The following is a 23,201-nucleotide window of genomic DNA, read 5'->3' as shown; positions in this document are numbered from 1 at the left end:
AGTAATTAGTAGGTCTTTCAATTTATTACTTGGTTTGCTGCTGCTGCTGCTGCTGCTAAGTCGCTTCAGTCGTGTCCGACTCTGTGCGACCCCATAGACAGCAGCCCACCAGGCTCCCCCGTCCCTGGGATTCTCCAGGCAAGAACACTGGAGTGGGTTGCCATTTCCTTCTCCAATGCATGAAAGTGAGAAGTGAAAGAGAAGTCGCTCAGTCATGTCCGACTCTTCGCAACTCCATGGACTGCAGCCCCCCAGGCTCCTCTGTCCATGGGATTTTCCAGGCAAGAGTACTGGAGTGGGGTTCCAATGCCTTCTCCGTTATTTGGTTTATGACTCTCTAAATAATATACTTTACAAAACTGATCCACACCTTTTTTGTTTCCAACAGTGGACCAGCATTTATACTTTCAGGACACCTATGTTTTCTACCAGTTTTCATCTGAGGAGTGTAGCTACTTGTACTGTGAGTTTGAGAGAGAAGAGGAGTGGCAGAATGGCGTCAGACTCTTACTGCAGCTTGTGCCTCTCATTCCCAGTCGCGCTGGCATCTGTGAACTGTAAGTATGTGCTCTTTTGTTCCGTGGTAAAATTATTCTCACTTTGAGAACCATCCCTGTGTCTGGGGACTGTGCTCTGCTTTTTAAGACCATCTCCTTTAAAAAGTAATTGTTTTATTCCCATTTCTCAGATGTAGGTTCAGAAAGGTAAAATGCTGAAAATTCAGTCCAGCTAATAAATGACTGAACTGGTGTTCAAACCCCAAAAGTCCACGCCCCGACAGCTGCACCATACTGCTTCTAATTTAATCACTGCGATATGAGTAGATGATCCAAATTGGGAATAAACTTGATTTAGCTGAACTTGGAATAAAATAATAACCGGCATCTAATTCTCTAGCTAAGTCATGACTTTCCTAAGAAAAAGCTCAACAGACATTTCTGCAAATAATCTAGAAGCAACATTTGGCAAATTAAAACCCATGAGTCATTATCACATGAAGATGCTGAGTCACTGTATGATTAAAATGAATTAAAATGAATTCGTTAGAGGAGGTTTGGGAACAGGACTTGAGTCATGATGTGATGAATCTGACATGCCTTTGTTTATGCACAGCATTTGTGACAAGCTTATTTTAGTATAATCAATCACAAATTAAAATTTTTAGTTAGTAACTTTTGTATATTCTGTTTCTAGAATACATTGAGATTAGAGGGCAAGTGGCATTATCCTTACTTCATAGGTAAGAAAAATAGGTTCAGGGAGAAACACCTACAACCATAGCAAAGATGAATTACTCTTGTTTAAAAAAATACAGTATTGAACAGTTAATACAGGCTTTTAGAAAAGACAAAAGTGTCAGAGTAAGACACTAATAGATTGATTGTAAAGAATGCACTTTGTGTCAGGAACTGTGCTACATGCTTTATATTTGTTATTCCATCTTCAGATGAATTGTGTAAAACAGTTTCTATTATTTTAAAGTGAGGAAACTGAGGCATACAGATCAGGTAACCTATCTAAGGTCACACATGTGGTGTGTGGCATGTCCCATGTCTGTCTGGCTCTCACACCCGTGCTTTTAACACCTGCTAGAGTGTGTGCCTAGGAGTTATGGGGGTCATTCTGGCTTCCCCTCTGAGATAGGATAATCAGAAGCTATAAAAATGTTAGACCGACTCTGAAGTGGTTATGGATTCAGTGCCACGGGCACCGCCACTGTTCATAGAGGACCTTGCCATCCTAAAGCAAATTCAAACAGAATGCATCATTCGACTAAGTACGGAAAATGTTCCTTAATGTAATAGGCTTTTAATATAGGCCAGAAGTTTCCCAGGAAAAGTCAAGGAGCATTTCAATAAATTTTAAAAAGCTTTCTAAGAAAGAGTCGAATTAAGCTAGAGGTGGCTGTAACTTTCTGTGACTCCATAGACTGGCATTCTCTGGCAGCTCTTCTTCACCATTTCCTGTCCTGAACTTGGAAGTGTGTGCAGTCCTGATGGGTGTGCCCAGAGTGATGGGGGCATGAGGGGTTCTGCAGTAAACTTGCAGGCAGCCCTCATGGTTAGCTCCACTCCTTTCTCCCCCACTGAGGAAGCAGATTGGAATGCCAGTGAGAGGACCTTGTTACAGGGAAACCCTAAGTCTGCTGCAGGTTCTAAAAATGAACCTATTTGAAAAAATTTGGTTCCTAATATTAACTGCATATTACTTGCAGTCTTTTGTCACTCCAGTCACCGTACCCAGTGCCATGCCTGTGGAGTTGACAGTCACATAGCGTGCCTTGTCAGCACATTCTTTTTCTCTTGATGTGATCGCGTACATTTGGGAGTGGTAATTCCTCTGGGAAAATTGGCAGTGGAGAGCTATAGACCTGTTTAATCCCATATTATAAGTACAAACTATGAAAAGATAAAATTACTGAACCTACTGCAAGTCTCTTCTGGAGAGAATATATCTTTTTTTTTTTTTTCTCTGTACTAGAGTTATAAGCAAACTTATAAGCTCTGGTAAAATGTTTTGGGCCAATTTTTTTTAACCTAATCAAAGATTAGGTTATCCAGACTTGGAATCAACTATGGTCAGAGAAAAGCAGGGTGTCCAGGGGACATCATCCTCTTGCAGTTAGCTTGTCACAGCCCTTCCTAAGGTTCAGTGCATATGATCCCATCATAACTTCTGCTCCAATCCAGTGATTTCCATTCACTGTAGCCTGAATCCCACAGCTGTTTACTCCCTCGTGCCCTTGTGAAGTTCTGCTCTTTCCTTGTCTGGTCAGGTTCTTCCCACCCCTCAAGAGGGAGCCCAAGTCCTGCCTTGACCGTAGAGCTTCCATGATGTCTGCAGTCTGTGGCAGCCTTGTGGAGTGGAGTGTGTGTGTTAGTCGCCCAGTCGTGTCCACCTCTCTGCGACTCCATGGACTGTAGCCCACCATGCCCGCTCCGTTCTTGGAATTCTCCAGGCAGGAATACTGGAGTGGGTTGCCATGCCCTTCTCCAAGGGGTCTTCTCGATTCAGGGATCGAAGCTGAGTCTCCCACATTGTAGGCAGATTCATTCACTCATTGTTACCATCTGAGCCAACAGGGAAGCCCTCACTTTTCGTAATTTACTGCTCTTGCTGTTTGTATCAAAATTTTTTTTTCCATTCTTCTATGTCATTATTAGTCCTATGGTATCCATTCCACTATATTATCCATGCATTTTTACCCATTCTAGTGAAATGCCCTCTAAAGTCCTCTTGACTCATTAACTTACATTGTCTGTTCAGAAGCTGAAAACCCAGTCCTATGGTTCTTTTAATAACCTTTTTGATATCTGAAGGCTGCGTGCGAAGTTCTGCCTGTGCAGTTCCACACTGGGCTTCCTGTATTTGCTGTCTTCTCTCTAATCCCTTTAACACTATGTGAGGAAACTACCTCCTGTCCCTATGTAAATACAATTCTGTTCTTTAAGTATGCGTTTAAAAAAAAAAACAAAACTGATTTTTTTTTTCCATTTAAAATAAAATGTTCATATCAGGAAGGAAAATGGAACTATTGCAGGTTTTTAGGCTAATGTGAAGAAACAAAATTCATCTTCTATAGAAAATAACTTTTACATCTAGGCTGAGTAGATCATTTGAAAGAAGTGAGTGCATTGGTTGTCATGGGTAATCTCCAGGGGAAGAAGGAACAATTGTGGTAACTTATTCAAACTGACGGAGAAGGCAATGGCACCCCACTCCAGTACTCTTGCCTGGAAAATCTCATGGACGGAGGAGCCTGGGGGGCTGCAGTCCATGGGGTTGCTATGAGTCGGACATGACTGAGCGACTTCACTTTTACTTTTCACTTTCATGCATAGGAGAGGGAAATAGCAACCCACTCCAGTGTTCTTGCCTGGAGAATCCCAGGGACGGGGGAGCCTGGTGGGCTGCCGTCTATGGGATCGCACAGAGTCGGACACGACTGAAGCGACTTAGCAGCAGCAGCAGCATTCAAACTGAAAGCCAGATCAAGTCATCCAGAATGTACTTTTTTCTAACTCTTTTTCATTGATGTGGGAGGAGGAAAAGTGGCGGGTAGGGGGTTAGGAATACTGAAGTTGCAGTGTAGGGAAAGGCAGCCTAATAATTCCTTCAGGACGAGTAAGACATGTTTCTCTCTTAACTGACTCGGAGAATTTAGGCTGTGTGGGAACTTGGCTGTTTTAATTCAACCACCTGTGTTACAGCCCTCCCAGCTTGCCCAGGGGTGGGAGTGGTGGTGCTCTGAATAACTGAGTCTGTGAACCTTGATACATAAAACTGTATTGTGCCAGTTACAGAGCAGTTAACGTTTATGCTACTGTTAAAAGAGTCATAGAGGATTGCTAAAATTTAACTCACGCTGCACTCAGGCAGGTAAAGAAAAATGTAAATGTAACTTTGTTTTTCTCTAAGCGATCCGTTGTAGGCTGTCCACATGAGTCCTGTCCTGCTGGATCACTAGAAAGAAGGAAAAGAAAAGCCCCATAATTTTAGCCTCATTGAGTAAAATTATTCTAGTAAGGGAATTTTTTAAATGTCTTTGATTAGTTCCTGAGCGTAGCTTGCTAAAATGGTTGTCCCTCTGTGCCCTCTCCTTGCTCCTCAGCAAGATAGCCTTTGGGGACATGGTGGGTGGTGTGGGCCCCTGACCCTGGGCCCTCCTGTCACGGTGGCCCTGTCCCATGCCTGCTGATCTTGCCTAGTGACCCTGGAGTGTAACTGGGGTGAGCTGTTAGGGTGGACCCAGGGCCTGGCATCATTGGGTCCATCTCTCGGCTTGATCAGCGCCCCGTGGTCCTGGCCAACGTGCCCTCCTGGATGTGTGCTGGCATTCTGATCCTCCTGAGGCCCACAGACCTGCATTCACTCTCCTGCCCTCTGCTCTGTCTCCCTGATCTTCCCTCTATCCTGTTTAAAAAACCATGCCTGTTCATTGTTGTTCCTGTTAATGAGCAGAGCACTTAACTGGATGGTACCTTTGATTCCTCACTAACCACCTGTAGGGAAAGCTCAGCCCAGTGGGTTAAGAGGATTTTGTTGACATTCATGACTCCATGCTCTAAATAGAAAAGCAGATGGGTGGGAAGTCAAGAAGATGGGTGGCATGTTGAGACAATACGAGGCAGCTTGGTATGTCTGGAGCAGTAGGTCAAAACCAGTGGAACTCAGAGCCTTAAGAGCACAGGTGGGGAGCAGGCTCAGATTGGTTACAGGGGTCTGAAAATCTACAGGGAAGCCAAGCATTATCTTTGTATTGAATAAAGAGAATGACTTAACTGTGTATAGATGCTGCTGAAATAAGTACAATTTACTTGAATTCACGGTAACATTTTGGTCATATATTTGCTCAACAGAGTTTATGTGTCTTTGATCTATTTCTATGTTAAAGGGGACCCCCTACTCTAGTAAAATAGGCTTCCCAGGTGGTTCAGTGGTAAAGAATCTGCCTGCCAATGCAGGAGCCACAGGAGATGTCTATTCGACCCCTGGGTCAAAAAGATCCCCTGAAGAAGGGAATGGCAACCCATTCCAGTATTCTTGCCTGGAGAATGCCACGGACAGAGGAGCCTGGTGGGGTGCAGTCCATGGGGTCACAAAGAATCAGACGCAACTGAGCATAGCACACAACTACTGAAAAATGGAAAACAAGTGGCTTGGCCTAACCTACCCTAGCGGTGTAATAATAATAAAATAGCAGTAATAGTTAACACGTAAATGTACTTACCACGTTCTGAGCGTTGTACCCGTGATTCATTTAATGCTGACAACAGTAGTTTGGAGCTGTTCTGATTTTACAGATGAGGAGCCATTAATACCGTGTAACTTGCTCAGAGGGCAGGCGTCTGTACTCGGTGGCAGCAATGTGAACTGAAGGCAGAAAGTGAACCACGGTTTGCAACCATGATACCTTAAAAAATTAAGCAGATATAACCTGAGATCTACTGAATCGAGGTTGGGATAGAGAGATAAGACATAGGTATCAGTATTTTTTTTTTAACAAGAGGCTGAGGCACACTGAGGTTAAAATCTGCTGTTCTATGACGTTAGTCCTGCAGAAAGAGCCCTGTCAAGTGATAGGGAATGTGAGGGTTAATTAAATCACAGTCTCAAAATACTGCGTAAAGAAACCAGATTGATTTTATCAGGACATGAAGATTTCATTGAGCATGATACCTGTCACACTTGGCTGACACTTCTGAAATTCTATAAATTTAGCTTCATAAACATTTATATCTGGAAAGGGATTTTCTGGATAACTGAATTTGCTTCTCTTAGTTTTCAGGTAAGGAAAAGGGACAGGAAATAGTCTAGGAAAAGACACCCCCTTGTCACAAATACTCTCCACTGAGTGACTTACTTAACAACATTTACTTACCATCAGGTTTGTGTTAATAACTGTGCCAAAGCCTTATAAGGTATGTGACCACATATAGGTAAGTAATGGAAGGCCTTTTATGAGACCAGTGTTATTATGACAAAGTTAAGAAAAGGAAACTGAGTGTAAACATAAAAACTGGAACATATTACTGAATGGGGTCTGGCAATATATAAAAATGATAATGCATCATAGAATGATATTTATCCCAGGAATATGAGGGTAATTCAACATCTAAAAATCAATCAATGTAATCCACCAGATCCAGTCCAAAAAAGAAAACTGAAAATATGTGACAAACTCTGCAGATGCATGAAAGCATTTGTAAAAATTCAACATTCATGATAAAAATTTTCAGAAAACTAAGAATGTAAGGGAATTTCTTCAATCTGGTATAACCTTACATAAAACATATAGCTTATGTCGTACTTAACAGTAAACGACCGAATCCTTTTCTGCTAAGATTGGGAACAAGGCTAATATATTGCCTCTCACCACTGTTTCCAACATGAGCCAGTGCAGGCCAGACAAAGAAGGAAAAGGGATACAGATTAGAAGGAAAAAAGTAAAGCCATCTTTCTTTGCAGATGACCTAATTATAAACATAAATTATATACATAGAAGATTCTAAGGAATCCACAAGAAACCCACTAGACCTAATAAATGGTTTAGCAAGATCACAGGCTATGAGATCAATGTATGGAATGACATTTCTCTGTACTGGCACAAAAAAAGGACCTGTGAAATGATTAGGTCCAAGTCTCAGAGTGTGCAAGAGCTGTACGTCACACACTTCATAAGCCTGATTGTAAAAAGTCAGAAATTAAATAAGTAGAGGATCTATTCATGTTCATGGATTGGAAGATTCAATATTGTTCAGCTATTACTTCTCCCCATATGGACTAATCACTTCTACGGCCTTCATCTGACCTGTTGCCCTCACTATACCTGCATAATATAAAACCCATGTTTGGAAACATTAACCTCTAAACAGGGAGTGTCTGGAGCTCAGTCTTCTTTTTTCTGCTGTCTCTCCAGATGCATCGTCACTTAGTCATATTTTTAATATCAGCTCCACAGTGATGACTTCCATAGTTCAGATCCCTGTCTTCTCTGAGAACTTTATTATACAATAATAATACCGCCACCAACTCCTGCATCACCTCTGCCCCCTTTATTCTCCTTATCCTGCCTAACTTGTCCTTTTTTATTTGACATGTTTAAGCACCATGAGAAATTCATTGGCATCCTTAATTTCTGAGATGGTGCTAGATTAACACCTTCTAACTGGAAAGATCAACTTCAAGTCTGCCATTCCTGCATCCCAAAACTTCACTTTGTATTCTTGACTTTTCCTGATTAGAGTCTCATTTTATGATCCTTGGAGAGGATGAAATACTGGATGAGTAAACAAAACTTTTTTGAGTATCTCTCAAAAAATTTTTCATGATGAAACTTGACATAAGTTTTGTATTAGGGTCAAAGGTGAAGAAAAATTTCCATTTATCACTAAATTGTTTGTATAAAAAATGCTATGAAATCAGCTGGTCTCAGTCTTTGTTATTACTCATCACTCCCTTTCCTAAGGAAATACTAAATCCTCCAAAATTTCCATTGTTTACAGATAAGACTTACCCCAGGTGTGTAAACAGACTACTTATCTCTATCTGAGTACATCAGTTTAGAAACAGTACAGGAATTTTAACAAAAATTGAACTTTTAGGCTTGCTTGGGCCAACATTTGAAATGTAGCTGTTTAATTGAATAGTAACCATTAGTTCTCAAATCTTCAATGTGAAATGTGAAAAAGAGATACCAGTAATATTTTATTCAGTGTTAGATGAATGTGTAACTAGATAACCTGGACCCTTAATGAAGCCTGTCACATACACAACTTTCTCCTGTTTGGTAAATTTCCTCTATAAGCATAACTAGTAGCCTGATACTATGAAAAGTCACCTTCTCTTGAGAAGTTTGAACAGGTATTTTTGTTCATGATATCAGTGATCTCAAAAAAATAAAATCCACTTCTCATATACCTCCCACCCACCTTTTCTTTTTGTCGTAGGAATTTGCTTTGTTAGGCAGAATAGACCTATCTGGTTATCGGTGTTATGGGAAGGCCTAGGTGGGATAGTACCTGAGTGTCAGACATCCTCTTGGGGTCCGTGGGTGTCGGATGTGGTAGAGATCGACTCTGTGCCCCTTGAGGAACATTCTGTTGTGGTGTTGAGGACTTGGTGGCAATGGTTTCTTAGGAAAAAAACTTTAAATTTGGCCCAATTTCTGGGAAACAAAAAAGGTCCCTAATGCTTTTCCTTGCCTGACATTCAACAAGGATGGAATGGACTCTGGCTTGTCTCGGAGAAGGTGGCTTCTGGCGTTGTCACCTGACCTGTCGTTTCTTCCTGATGTGGTGGAGACAAGTCCCTTCTGCTCCAGACTCACTCTGCTGCCTGGGCTGCGGGTCTCAGTTCCTGCTTTCTCAGTCCCTCACCCTCTGTTGGTGTTCTCCTTACTTTTGCTTCCATCCTGTTTGCTTTACAGCCAAACACCTCAGCATAACACCCAAACTCATTAGCAGTAGTTAGACTTGCCCTGACTGTCTTGGCCTTGGCTTTGCCTCTTGCCATTTCCCGCTTCCCTGTGCTGGTCTTTCTGCCAAGTTCCAGGGCCACTCCTTTTCCATCAGAACCTCACCTCGGATATCACTTCTTCCAAGACACCTCTGAATCATAGATCAGGCTAAGTGACTGTTGCTTGTGTTGGCAGCGTATTTCAAAGATGGATTTTTCTAAGCCAAGTAAATAGTTTGTAGGTTGTTTTTTTTTTTTTTTTTTTTCCCCATATATGTGTGTGCTGTGCATCTTCTCTTTGTTGTGGGATCATGTTTGAAAGATTCCTGTATAGTTTGTCTTGGTTCTGGTTTGTTCCATGCCCTGGAATTTCACCAGCCTCTTGCTGGGGTTGCCTGAGATTCCTGCTAAAAACTGGCTTTTTGTCAGTTCCTTCCAAACAGGGTAGGGCAGCAGCAGCCTGGCTTGGGGTGGGAGGTGGGGACAGGCCTGCCCCAATTCCCCAGGAACACCCTCTTCCTGACAGAACTCTGATTTGGAGACAGATGTGTTCCCCACCTTCATAAAGTCCCAGTCTAGATTATCTGTTTACCCATCTATTTGCCATGAAGTGATGGGACTGGATGCCATGATCTTCATTTTTTTGAATGTTGAGTTTTAAGCCAGCTTTTTCACTCACCTCTTTCACTTTTATCAAGAGGCTGTTTAGTTCCTCTTCACTTTCTGCCATAAGGGTGGTGTCATCTGCATATCCGAGGTTATTGATATTTCTCCCAGCAATCTTAATTCCAGTTTGTGCCTCATCCAGCTAGGCATTTCACATGATGTACTCTGCATATCAGCTAAAAAGCAGGGTGACAATACACAGCCTTGACATACTCCTTTCCCAATTTAGAACCAGTCTGTTGCATGTTTGTTTGTAATTGTTGCTTCTTGACCTGCATACAGGTTTCTCAGGAGGTAGGTAAGGTGGTCTGGTATTCCCATCTCTTTAAGAATTTTCCACTCTTTGTTATGATCCACACAGTCAAAGGCTTTAGCTTAGTCAATGAAACAGAGTAGATGTTTTTCTGGGATTCTCTTGCTTTTTCTATGATCCAACAGATGTTGGCCATTTGATCTCTGGTTCCTCTGCCTTTTCTAAATCCAGCTTGAACATCTGGAAGTTCTTGGTTCACATACTGTTGAAGCCTAGCTTGAAAGATTTTCAGCATCACCTTGCTACCATGTGAAATGAACACAATAATGTGGTAGTTTAAACATTCTTTGGCATTGTGTTTCTTTGGGATTAGAATGAAAACTGACCTTTTCCAGTTCTGTGGCCTCTGCTGAGTTTTCCATATTTTCTGACATATTGAGTGCAGCACTTTCACAGCATCATCTTTTAGGATTTGAAATAGCTCAGCTGGAATTCCATCACCTCCACTAGCTTTGTTTGTAGTGATGGTTCCTAAGGCCCACTTGACTTAGCACTCCAAAATGTCTGGCTCTGGGTGAGTGATCACATCATCATGGTTATCTGGGTCATTAAGATCTTTTTTGTATAGTTCTTCTGTGTATTCTTGCCACCTTTTCTTAATATCTTCTTCCCCTGTTAGGTCCATTACCTAATAGAAACCTAAAGGTCTGTCCTTTATTGTGCCCATCTTTGCATGGAATGTTCCCTTGGTATCTCTAATTTTCTTGAAGAGATCTCTAGTCTTTCCTATTGTCTTATTTTCCTCTATTGCATTGTCCACTTAGGAAGGCTTTCTTATCTTCCCTTGATATTCCTTGGAAGTCTGCTGTAACCAGGAACAAAACAGGCAGAAATATCTATTCCCATGTCTAGGAGGGAAGTACAATTTCATAAGTAAACAGATTGATGTCAGTTAACATGGAAAACTTTACACAGATAAAGTAGGAAATGAGCGATAGAGCGATGGGTCAGGAAAGGCCTCTCCAAGAGGTTGATGTGAGGGAAGAGGCAATGTGCAGCGTGGGTGGAAGTGTTCTAGGGTTCGGGACAGTCAGGGCAAGGCCCAGGACAAGAGCATTGAAGGCAGGGCCAGAGAGACCGAAATAGAGTAAAGAGAGCGAAAGATGGCAGCACTGTAGAGACTTTGGCTTTATTCTGAGGATGATGGGGAGTCATTAGAGGATTTTGAGTGGAGGAGGACCATGATCTAACGTCCATGTTAGCAAGACCACTCTGCCTCTAGATGAGCGATCTTGTGGCTGGGGCAGCGGTGGTTGGAGCAGAGGTGGTGAGAAGTGTTCCAAGGCGAGAGCTGCCTCGAAGACGGAGCTGGTAGGATTCGGGGATGGATTCAGTGAAGAGACCATGAGGAGGTGGGATCAAAGGTGACTTCTAACTAGAAGGGTGGAGTTGCCTATAATTAAGGTGGAGAAGCCTGTAGAGAGGTAGGGGTTTGTTTTGTTTTTAGTGCAGATTGAGTGGAACCATAATGTGTCCTGTTTGATGGTTGGGGGGACAAGGGTAGAGGTGCACTGGCTTTTGCCATTCCTGTGTCCTTACAACAGCATCCTTAGATATTGCAGACCTCCCGAACTTACAGAGACATCTGCCCAGAGCCCTGTAGTCGTAGTCACTAAGTCATGTTCGAGTCTTTGCAATGCCATGGACTGCAGCATACCAGGCTTCCCTGTTTTTCACTATCTCCCGAAGTTTGCTCAAACTCATGTCCATTGAGTCCGTGTTGCCTGCCATCTAACTGTCTCATCCTCTGCTGCTGCCTTCTTTTGCCTTCAGTCTTTCCCAGCAGTAGTGTCTTTTTTGGTGAGTCAGCTTTTCATATCAGATAGCCAAAGTATTGGAGCTTCAGCTTTAGCATCAGTGCTTCAGTGAATATTCAGGGTTGATTTCCATTGTATATATGTACTGAAACTACTTAATCTGTTCATCTGTCACTGGCCATCTAGGTTGCCTCCATGTCCTCTTGCTACGTCTTCTTAATCTCTTCAGCTTCTGTTAGGTCCTTACGGTATCTGTTCTTTATCGTGCTCATCCTTGCATGTAATGTTCCCTTGATATCTCCAACTTTCTTGACGAGATCTCTAGTCTTTCCCATTGTATTGTATTGCCCAGAACACTAGGATTCGGCACTTCCCTTGGAGAATCATGGGGTCAGGCTTACACTGTTTCCAGGCAGAGACCTTGACAAGTGGCCTTAGGAAATCATAAAAGGGACTCCAGTTGGGCCAGAGCTTCCTGCTGGCACAGATCCTCAGGGATGGGTCTTCCTTCCTAGGGTCACTTCCTTTTCTCTTTCTTTCATCACCTTGCCACTGCCATTACTGCTGAGTCCAACCAGGGTTTCTCTGTTGCCCTGTCTCTCCGGAGTGTCTCTCTTCCTCTCTTGCTTACTGAGTAGCACAGCCCCCTTAAGATGCAAGTGCAGCCTTCCCTCGGCATTTGTGGGGGGCTGTTCCTAGGACCTCCATGGATACTAAAATCCATGGATGCCTGAGTTTCATGTATAAAATGGTGTGTTACATGTAACAGGTGGTTCTTTCTTTATTCTCCCATGCCCATTCTGTTTGATTATCTGTTTTGATCCGATATGTGAGAACTTTACCATCACTGGGTTGCACAAATGGGTATTTACATCGTAAAATAATCAGATTTTATCTTATTTCGCAAAAATATATTTACAAGGGAAAAGGAGTCTGGTATTTCTGGGCCTTTTGGCATTGAGCTGGGCAGGGATGCTAGTGGTGAGGAGGGAAGCTGAGTGGGGGAGCATCGTCCTTCTCTCTTCCATCCGCCCCTCTTATGCTCCCCACCGTTTGCCTACCTTCTATGTCACTCCTCTGCGCCAGGTGCCAGCAGGGTGGACCTGGGGCTCCTCAGCAGACAGGAAGTCTTCTGAATTCTCAGGTAGGCAGTGGGAGAGTCCCTGAAGCTGTGGGTCTGGAGAAGAGCAGGACCAGATCGGGGTTGTAGAAGGAGAACCCTGGCATCAACAGAAGATCAGATACTGGAGGAGAAGCAGAGACAAACTGGTTAGAAGCTGGTTAAAGTATGTTATGGAGATGAGAGCCTCCCAGAAAGGCTTGTGGGGAAGAAAGCAGGAAAGCAGAGCAGAGGAGGATATGGTGATGGAAAGATGCAGAATGACCACAGGGTGACGTGAAGCCAAGTGGTGAGAGGGACTGGAGTACCACTGAGGGCAGGAGACAGGAGAAGGTCACCAGAAGTTATGTTGATCTGAGGGCCTCGTAAGATCCCGTGTGAGTGAAAACAGTGTTCTGAGATTGCCACCTAGAGCCATGTTGAGGGCAGCTGGAAGCACAGGGTGAGCTCAGGGAAGATTCAGGGGCTAGAGAAAGACTTGAGAGTTCTGGGTATAGATTGTGGTGATTGAGGGGATAAAAGCAGGACATGAGCTGGAGGACGGCGCTCAGGAAAGCATCGCTCTGTCTCTTTTAGATGTGCTTCCTTGAGAAACGTTTCTGCCAGGGGCATGTTTTGTGCTAGAAGCATGATGAAAGATAGTTTTGCTTGAACAGAGATGAAATTATTTGTCACTGAACTCGCAACAACTTGGCTGTTACTCGTTGCATAGCCCCCATCAGTCACATACACTAGAGCTTCCCTTGGAGTTTTGAGTTCCTTTCGGCAGTTTGTTGAAAATGCATTCACAACAGAATCTGTGTTAATGGGGAACACATCATGCACATGAACTCATCCTTCAGGTGTCTGCTGGGGGCTGAGCAAGAGATGGCGCCACCAGCTGCTCTTCACCGCAGACACCGACGGGGCCTTGAAGTCCTTGGTGGTCTCTTGTGTCTAACATTCTCAGCTCCTAATTTCCTCTCAGATCTGTTCTGTCACCCCAGCATAATCTTATAAACCTGTTTTGGTGGCTTAGGTTATGAAGGGTTCCAGTCTCTTCTCAGTGTAACTTCATGTGTATGGAAACCTTGTAAGTAGATTGTTTTAATAATAAGCTTATTGTTTGAAATGTTCATTATCAAGGTCATGTTTCAGAGGCTTTGCTGCACCAAAAATTAAGTTATGGGACAACATGCCTGCACTGCTCCATACCTGTGACATGCCATTCTTGTAAAGGTGGTAGTTTGTAAGTCATTCCTCTGACCTGAAGGGTGGAACATTTTTCCTTTGAAAGGGTTTAGTAACTTTTACAGAAACCGGAAGCCAGTGCCAGAACTGATCCAGCTGCTTTTCCTTTGTCCAAGAGCCTCTTCCTAGCTCTCTTAGGAGCCAGGAGAAGGCCTTCTGCCCTGTAAGGCTTGCGCTCACGCTGGCCCACTGCAGTTTCTGAGATTGAAATCCATCAGTGGGCTGCAGTGCCACGGGGCCGCTCTGCAGAGCAATTACCACCAACGCCCTCCCAGTCCACAGAAGGTGCTGAAAGGAATTGCTTGTGGAAATACATCTGGGAGACAATTACATATATTCAGTTGGCGTTAGTCAGTGTTTTTCCCTTTGACCAGGTCAGGAGAAAGAAATGTAATTTTTATAAGGTTTGTTTGAAGTGGATTTTATGTGTTAGCAATGTACATTTCTGTGGTGAAAAATTTTTCATGAATTACATTAGAAAGGTGGTTTTTCTAAACAAACTGATACCACACTGTGTAAACGTTGTTTGTCTCCTTAGTTATTTAACACATGCATAATTTTCTTCTCAACTGGGCTGTGGGCTCATAAAAAAGAACAAAGTGCTCCTGCTATTGGGATCCATATAATTCCTGTCACAGGACAAGGCTTATAATAGACTATTTCCTAATAAATTTGTTTGTCGGCTGGAACTCAGATATAGTAGAAAATTCATGTTTCATATTTTCAGAATCTGGATTTATTTAGACTGGCCAGGCATTTCAATACTTCACCACGTTATATTCACCCTGTGCTTATTCTCTGTGCATACCCATGTTAGTAAATTTAGTGAGTCAGGATTATCCTTCGATTCATTTGGACAGCAGTAACAGTCCTTAGGATTTAATCGATGTGTGGAAAAGAGGTTCTTGCTGGCTGACTTTGAAGGACTCGTTGGGCCGCCGCAAGTTGCGTTCCTACAGTGTTATAGTCACCATGCTACTCACACGGGTTACTTTCACTAATGTACGAAGCAATAATGCTGTTCTTTACCCTGTATTCCCCATAACTCAGTGAATAAATTTGAGCAGCCAAAGCTAAAGTGTAATTTATTCTTTGTTTTTCAAAGATCTCATCAGAAAATTGAAGACTCAGAAGAGAGCAGCGATGAAATTCTTGCCCGTCTAACGTCTGCGGTAAGGCCATGCGATGTCCCTGCCCAGGAGTGCAGAAATAATGAGGGGTCTTGGAAGGGAGGCACTGTGGGTAGTGATGTAGAGAGACACTTGCCCTGTGGCCGCTTGTCATTGTAGGAGGCCCAAGTCAGGGCGAAAGGAGACAGTGGCATTAACTTGCTCTGCTCTCAGGCAGCCTTTCCTGCAAGATTACAGATTCTGTTGATGGAAAGTTCCTGGAACCTTAGAGAAGGACTTAAAAAAAAAAAATACTGTATGATTTAACCTAGGGAAAGCTGTGACCTACTGCACAAAGGAGAAAGGACTGTATGTTTCATTAGGGAAAAAAAAAGATCAACTCAACCAACAGAAGATCAGTTCTTCAGTTTTTAATGTACTGGATTACAACATTTTCATTATGTCTTTTAAAGCCATTAATTAGAGTCAGTAATTAACCTGTTGGTTGAGGGAAAGCTTATCCCTTTCTTCCCAGAAGAAGCTGGCCATGGTCGCTAATCATTAAACTCTGGTTGTTGACAAGCTCTAGCAATCCTAACTCACAAAATCTAGCCTTCCCAAAGCTTGAGTACTTCTTTAACTGTATTTAAAAAATGGTGATTGCTGAAAATCATGCTGGATTGGGTTATGTATGTGAAATGAAACTGACCTTGTATAGTTTCACACCCCAAGTTTTGGCATCTGGGCACAGCTTGAAAGTTAAAAGTTGTCTTTCTTACTCTTATAGAATGTAGCTTAGAAAAGTAATTTTTGGCTAAATATAGTGATGAGTAGTATAAAACTTCACATGCAATGGAGTCTTGACAGCATGCTAATACAATATGTTTAACATGAGCTTTGCAGTTTAAAGGGCTTCCCTAGTGGCTCAGACAGGAAAGAATCTGCCTGTAATGAGGAGACCAGGGTTCAATCCCTGGGTCTGGAAGACCCCCAGGAGAATGGAATGGCAACACACTCCAGTATTCTTGCCCGAGAAATCCCATGGACAGAGGAACCTGGCGGGCTACATACAGTCCATGAGGTTGCAAAGAGTCGAACACAACTGAGTGGCTGACACTTCACTTCACTTGCAGTTTAAAATATTGACTAAAGAGGAGTACCTGTGGGTTGCAAAGTCATTAATAGCGATCTGTTTAAAAAAAAAAACCCACTCACTGTGTACCAAATACTGTGTTACACACTGTGTATTTGTATGTGTGTGTACACATACCCATGTACACATTACACTTCACTACAGCCTTGTGAAATAGGTGGCGTTATCTCTGTTTTATAGACATGAAAGCTTCTAGAGGTTAAGTAACTTGCCCAAGGTCACCCATCTAAAAAGGATCAGAGCCAGGATCTAAACTCCGGATTTTCTACTTCTTAGTCATATTCTCCTAATCACTGGACCTCATTTTTAAAATAATGTAATATAGTAGGTAAGTTTCAGAAGCAGTGACTATGTAAGATGTTCTTACAGCCGTACCAGGAAGACAGGCACGTTAAAAAGCTAGCTTATAAAACAACTGACAGCTGAGCACCAACAATCAGTGTGTGATAGTGAATCCAAGAACAGCAACAGAGAGCTTGGTTGAAGAGACTGGACTTGAATCAGCATTGAAAGCGGTCAGGCTGTGAGCAGGTGGAGGATGTGTATTCTGGCTGTGGGATTTAATAAAGAAAAGTAAAATACTTTTTGAACAACAGATTAACATGATGTAGACATTTAAGAAAGAAGATGAGTTGGATGAAAATCTAGTTTGAGAGGCTGATGAGAACCTAGTTTCTGGTGGTGTTTTGGGGAACCATAAAAAAAAGGAGCATAAAGAATTGTTTAAAAAATCAGTAGGACTAGGTAAATGTAGAGGAGGATTCAAGTAACCACAGCTGGGAACTTAGTGGAAAAGTGATGATACTCTTAGGAAGTTGAGTAAAATATATGGAAGGAGAGATGACATAATTTTGGACACGCTGAGTTTGAGGACATAAGGGTGTAAAAATATTCGGGAAGCACCTGGAGACGTGAATCTGGAACTCAGAAAGGTCGGGACTAGCGTTATGGGAACCAGTCCAGGTTGTTGATTGAAGAGCAGAGTGGAAGATGTAGTCTTGGGCAGCACCCAAGATAAGAGGGAGGTAGGGAGAAGAGGCTTAAAACTCAACATTCCAAAAACTAAAATCATGACATCCAGTCCCATCACTTCATGGCAAATAGATGGGGAAAAAATGGAAACAGTGACAGACTTTATTTTCTTGTGCTCCAAAATCAGTGTGGACAGTGGCTGCACCCATGAAATTAAAAGACACACTTGCTCCTTGGAAGAAAAGCTATGACAAACCTAGATAGTGTTTGCAAAAGCAGAGACATCACTTTGCAACAAAGGCCCGTCTAGTCAAAGCTATTGTTTTTCCAGTGCTCATGTACAGATGTGAGAGTTGGACTATAAAGAACTCTGAGCGCCGAAGAATTGATCCTTTCAGAATGTGGTGCTGGACAAGACTCCTGAGAGTCCCTTGGATAGCAAGGAGATCAAACCAGTCAATCCTAAAGAAAATCAATCCTGAATATTCATTGGAAAGACTGATGCTGAAGCTGAAGCTCCAGTACTTATGCCAACTGATGCAAAGAGCCGACTCATTGGAAAAGACCCTCATGCTGGGAAAGACTGAGGAAAGGAGCAGAAGGGGATGGTTGAATGGCATCACCAACTCAATGAATATGAGTTTGAGCTAACTCTGGGAGATACTGAAGGACAGGGAACCCTGGTGTGCTGCAGTTCATGGGGTCACAGAGGGTCAGACACGACTTAACAACTTTACAATAACAACAAAGGGAGATGAAGAGACTGTGATAAGAAGTGGATATACTTATTGGAAGTGGAAGTTTATACCATGAAAGTAAAATTCAAGAGAACTTCTAGAAAGGAGGGGTGGACAGCAGAGTGATGGTTGTATATTTGGTTGATGTAATCTTACTGGAAAAAATCTCTAAGCTAAAAGACTGAATAAATTGAGGTAAGGTGCTAGAGTAGAAATGAGAATAAAGGACATAGTGAAAGGTTGCTGCTGGACCACGAAAGACGTCTGGATTCTTGGCTTCCGGAGGAGAAGAATTCAATCCGGGGCCAGAGACGAGGCTTGATCACTCAGAGCTTTTGTGTAATAAAGTCTTATTAAAGTATAAAAGAGATAGAGAAAGCTTCTGACATAGACATCAGAAGGGGGCAAAAAGAGTGCCCCCTCGCTAGTGTTAGAAATGGAGTTCTAAAAAAAAAAAAAAAAAAAAAGAAATGGAGTTCTATACTCAAGTAATTACTTATTACAGTGAATCAAAAGAATGTCTGGAGGTTGTAAAGACCTTACTAGACCCATTTCCATAATTTGCATTTTAAGATAACAGGATTAGCCAGAAGGTTTTTCCAGAAACTGTCCTCAGGCAAGATACATTATTGTTATATAATCCTAAGGAATATAGAGGGGAAAAAAAGTTTGTCCTTTCTTCCTCCTTGAGAATTCCAGACCCCTCTCTCCTTGGGGACCCCTGGACTTCTTATCAACCTGCCTAGGAATTGACTGTCAATAGGAGAAAAATTCATGTCTTGAATTGATAGCTGACCACCCTGGAATAATGAAACTATCTTTAAACTGAGAATGTAGACCTTGATTCTTAATTCTTTCAAACAGTATAACCTTGGCCAAATTGAGTGGTGGACTAGACAGTGTCTAAGTTCTAAAATTCCTTGGTTCCTTGTGTAAGCATTTATGAAGGGACTGTGTGCTTCCCCACTTCACAGTGTAGTTATTCCTGTTGGCAGTGGTCTGAAAGCTTTGTTACCCAGCTGTTAACACCGCACAGGACGGGAGATGTTTGCATAATCACTCAAGTGGCAGTTGGCATCCAGCATGACCCTGAAATGCATTAAGGGAAGGCAGAAGTGACATCTGTAAAGCGGAGTTGTTAAAGTGCTCTTCAGAGCTTTTGTGTAATTAGGGGTCACTGGAAGAGGGAGAGCAGTTTCCCGCAATAGAGTTTACTGCGCTGTGTATTTATCTCCTTTTCCTCAAACTTGGGCGTTTTGTAAATAAGCATTCTTTTTTAAAAAAATCCTCCTTGTTAAATAGTTTATCTCTTAGTCTCAGCTTAGGTTCATCAGGAAAAAGGTCCTTTCATCTAAAAAATAATATGTAAAATTCTACCCTGGAAGAAAACACAAGTGAGTTTTCATATTAAAGTAACAGGAGAAGGCAGTGTATATAGAAATAAAAATACCTTGATAATTCGGTCAGATTTACAGCTGCTAGATTTATACAAACATAAACAGTAAAAATGTTTCATCTACGTTTCTAGTGAGTTTCAAGAAAGATCCACCTTCCCAAGTGCCTGACATCCAAAAACCTAAAGAGGAAAACCTTGTAAGAAGTTTTCAGCTTAAGGAAAAAGGGCATGACTGTAATAGACTTCTCCCATTATATGAACACGACTGTCACACCCTGGGCATTATTATCTGAAAATACTTTGGCTTTCCCTGTGTACATAGGTTTTCTGCCTTAACATCTTAGCCACCTTTCTAATATCTTCTGACTGAATACATTTTGTTAACTTTAAACCTTCTCTTCTTCATTTCCTCTGAGTCTTTGTTAGTCACATAGAGCTGGCAGGCTAGAAGGAGCCCGTGGATGACACAGTCTGCCACTTCCTACCCTGGAAATTTTGAGCATTATATTATCTTTAAACATGAATTCTCCCAGGGTACTTGACAAAAAGAGTGTTTAGAATCGATAACACAACTTTTATATATTTGTTTTACAATCCAGGATAAACTAGACATAGGGACATAGAGAAGAGTTTTTAGTCAGTAGAATAGTGCTTTCAAAGTCATAGTTCTTAGGATGTAAATTTAGGAAATAAGCTAAACTTTGAGACATTTTCAAGAACTGAGAAGTAACTTGGGCATTATCCAAAGACAGGAAGTGGCAACATGGACATGATTAAAGAGATAAAAACTGACTCTGGACTTCAGATCATGCTAATCAACATCCTAAACAAACCATGTTGGGTTATTTCTGTTACTTCAGGCTAAATTTTCTTGATGTAAATTGTAGAAATAAGAAAACAAACATCCTAGTAAGGTCTGGTGATTTTCATTCACATGGTCCAGTTGTTGAACTGCTGAGCTGATGTGAGCAAGGCTAAGTTGTGAATCGAACGTATTAGATGCATGTTTGATGACATGGTTGTATGTGTGGCATTTATGAAAGGGTTGTGGGGGGAGCTGTCATGTGGTCATCTGTGCTGCTTGTCCAGTGAAGTCAGCCATCACTCAGACGGTAAAAGAGAACTGTGCTGAGTGTCTGCACTGACCTGGTGATAGTAAGGGAGAAGAGTTTGTGGCCATGTCTTGACAGATGAATTCAAATGAAAAAATATAGTGTACAGAATTTAGGAAGAGCAGTCAGAATTGGATGAGAACAGAATCTAATACCCGGGGACCATTTAAGTAGGCACTCGTACACTCTCATCAGTTCAGTTGCTCAGTTGTTTCCAACTCTTTGTGACCCCATGGACTGCAGCACACCAGGCTTCCCTGTGCATCACCAACTCCTGGAGCTTGCTCAAACTCATGCCCATTCAGTTGGTGATGCCATCCAACCATCTCATCCTCTGTCGTCCCCTTCTCCTCCCTGATACATTCCCAGCATCAGGGTCTTTTCCAATGAGTCAGTTCTTTGCATCAGGTGGCCAAAATATTGGAGTTTCAGTTTCAGCATCAGTCCTTCCAATGAATATTCAGGACTGATTTCCTTTAGGATGGACTGGTTGGATCTTCTTTCAGTCCAAGGGACTCTCAAGAGTGTTCTCCAACACCACAGATCAAAAGCGTTAATACTTCGGTGCTCAGATTTCTTTATAGCCCAAATCTTACATCCCTACATGACTACTGGAAAAAGCATAGCTTTGACTAGACAGACCTTTGTTGGCAAAGTAACATCTCTGCTTTTTAATATGCTAAGTTGGTAATAACTTTTCTTCCAAGGACTACGCATCTTTTAATTTCATGGCTGCAGTCACAATCTGCAGTGAAGTTGGAGCCCCCCAAAAATAAAGTCCGCCACTTTTTCCATTGTTTCCCCATCTATTTGTCATGAAGAGATGGGACTGGATGCCATAATCTTCTTTTTTTGAATGTTGAGTTTTAAGCCAGCTTTTTCACTCTCCTCTTTCACTTCCATCAAGAGGCTCTTTAGTTCCTCTTCACTTTGTGCTACAAGGGTGGTATCATCTGCGTATCTGAGGTTATTGATATTTCTCCCAGCAATCTTGATTCCAGCTTATGCTTCATCCAGCTCGGCATTTTATATGATGTACTCTGCATATAAGTTAAATAAGCAGGGTGACAATATACAGCCTTGATGTATTCCTTTCCCATTTTGGAACCAGTCTATTGTTTCATGTCCTGTTCTAACTGTTGCTTCTTGTCCTGCATACAGATATCTCAGAGGCAGGTAAGGTGGTCTGGTATTCCCATCTCTTGAAGAATTTTCCACAGTTTGTTGTGATCTGCACAGTCAAAGGCTTTGGTGTAATCAATAAAACAGAAGTAAATGTTTTTGTGGAATTCTGTTGCTTTTTCTATGATGTTGTCAATTTGATCTCTGGTTCCTCTGCCTTTTCTAAATCCAGCTTGAACATCTGGAAGTTCATGCTTCATGTACTGTTGAAGCCTGGCTTGGAGAATTTTGAGCATTACTTTACTAGCATGTGAGATGAGTGCAATTATGCCACAGTTTGAGCATTCTTTGGCATTGTGTTTCTTTGGGATTGGAATGAAAACTGACTTTTTCCAATCCTGTGGCCACTGCTGAGTTTTCCAAACTTGCTGGCATATTGAGTGCAGCATTTTCACAGCATCATCTTTTAGTATTTGAAAAAGCTCAACTGGAATTCCATCACCTTCACTATCTTTGTTCATAGTGATGCTTCCTAAGGCCCACTTGACTTTGTATTCCAGGATGTCTGGTTCTAGGCGAGTAATCACACCATTGTGGTTATCTGGGTCATGAAGATGTTTTTTGTACAGTTCTTCTGTGTATTCTTGCCACCTCTTCTTAATGTCTTCTGCTTCTGTTAGGTCCATACCATTTCTGTTTTTTTATTGTGCCCATCTTGGCATAAAATGTTCCCTTGGTATTTCTAATTTTCTTGAAGAGATTTCTAGTCTTCCCCATTCTATTGTTTTCCTCTGTTTCTTTACATTGATCACTGAGGAAGGCTTTCTTGTCTCTCCTTGCTGTTCTTTGAAACTCTGCATTCAAATGGGTGTATCTTTCCTTTTCTTCTTTGCCTTTAGCTTCTCTCCTTTTCACAGCTATTTGTAAGACCTCCTTAGACAACCATTTTGCCTTTTTGCATTTCATTTTCTTGGGGGTAGTCTTGATCCCTGCCTCCTGTACAATGTCATGAACCTCTGGCCATAGTTCTTCAGGTACTCTGCTGACTGTATAGAGCTTCTCCATCTTTGGGTGCCAAGAATATAATCAATCTGATTTCTGTATTGACTATCTGGTGATGTCCAAGTGTGGAGTCTTCTCTTGTGTTGTTGGAAGAGAGTGTTTGCTATGACCAGTACATTCTCTTGGCAAAAGTCTGTTAGCCTTTGCCTTGCTTCATTTTGTACTCCAAGGCCAAATTTGCCTGTTACTCCAGGTATCTCTTGACTTCCTCCTTTTGCACTCCACTCCCCTATGATGTACAGGACATCTTTTTTGAGTGTTAGTTCTAGAAGGTCTTTTAGGTCTTCATAGAACCGTTCAACTTCAGCTTCTTCAGCATTACTGGTTGGGGCATAGGCTTGGATTACTGTGATACTGAATGGTTTGCCTTGGAAACGAACAAAGATCATTCTTGTCATTTTTGAGATTGCACTGAAGTACTGCATTTCAGACTCTTTTGTTGACTATGATGGCTCCTTCATTTCTTCTAAGGGATTCTTGCCCACAGTAGTAAA

The 23,201-nt window shown here is 42.0% G+C and overlaps 1 protein-coding gene across 2 annotated transcripts in view; it reads left to right on the top strand.

The window, feature by feature from the left end:
• Positions 1-23,201, top strand: part of RAPGEF5 (Rap guanine nucleotide exchange factor 5) — a 236,226-nt gene that overhangs the window by 54,438 nt on the left and 158,587 nt on the right. For both annotated transcript variants that reach the window (XM_055589976.1, XM_055589975.1), the window contains exons 5-6: positions 389-557; positions 15,150-15,216. In XM_055589976.1, coding sequence (XP_055445951.1) covers positions 389-557; positions 15,150-15,216 — 236 coding nt within the window. The remainder of the gene's footprint in view (positions 1-388; positions 558-15,149; positions 15,217-23,201) is intronic.

Source organism: Bubalus kerabau, chromosome 8, assembly GCF_029407905.1.
Source record: "Bubalus kerabau isolate K-KA32 ecotype Philippines breed swamp buffalo chromosome 8, PCC_UOA_SB_1v2, whole genome shotgun sequence".
In the NCBI taxonomy this organism is placed as follows: Eukaryota; Metazoa; Chordata; class Mammalia; order Artiodactyla; family Bovidae; genus Bubalus; species Bubalus kerabau.
Note: the sequence above shows the minus strand (reverse complement) of the source record. Positions and strands in the feature narration are given on the sequence as shown.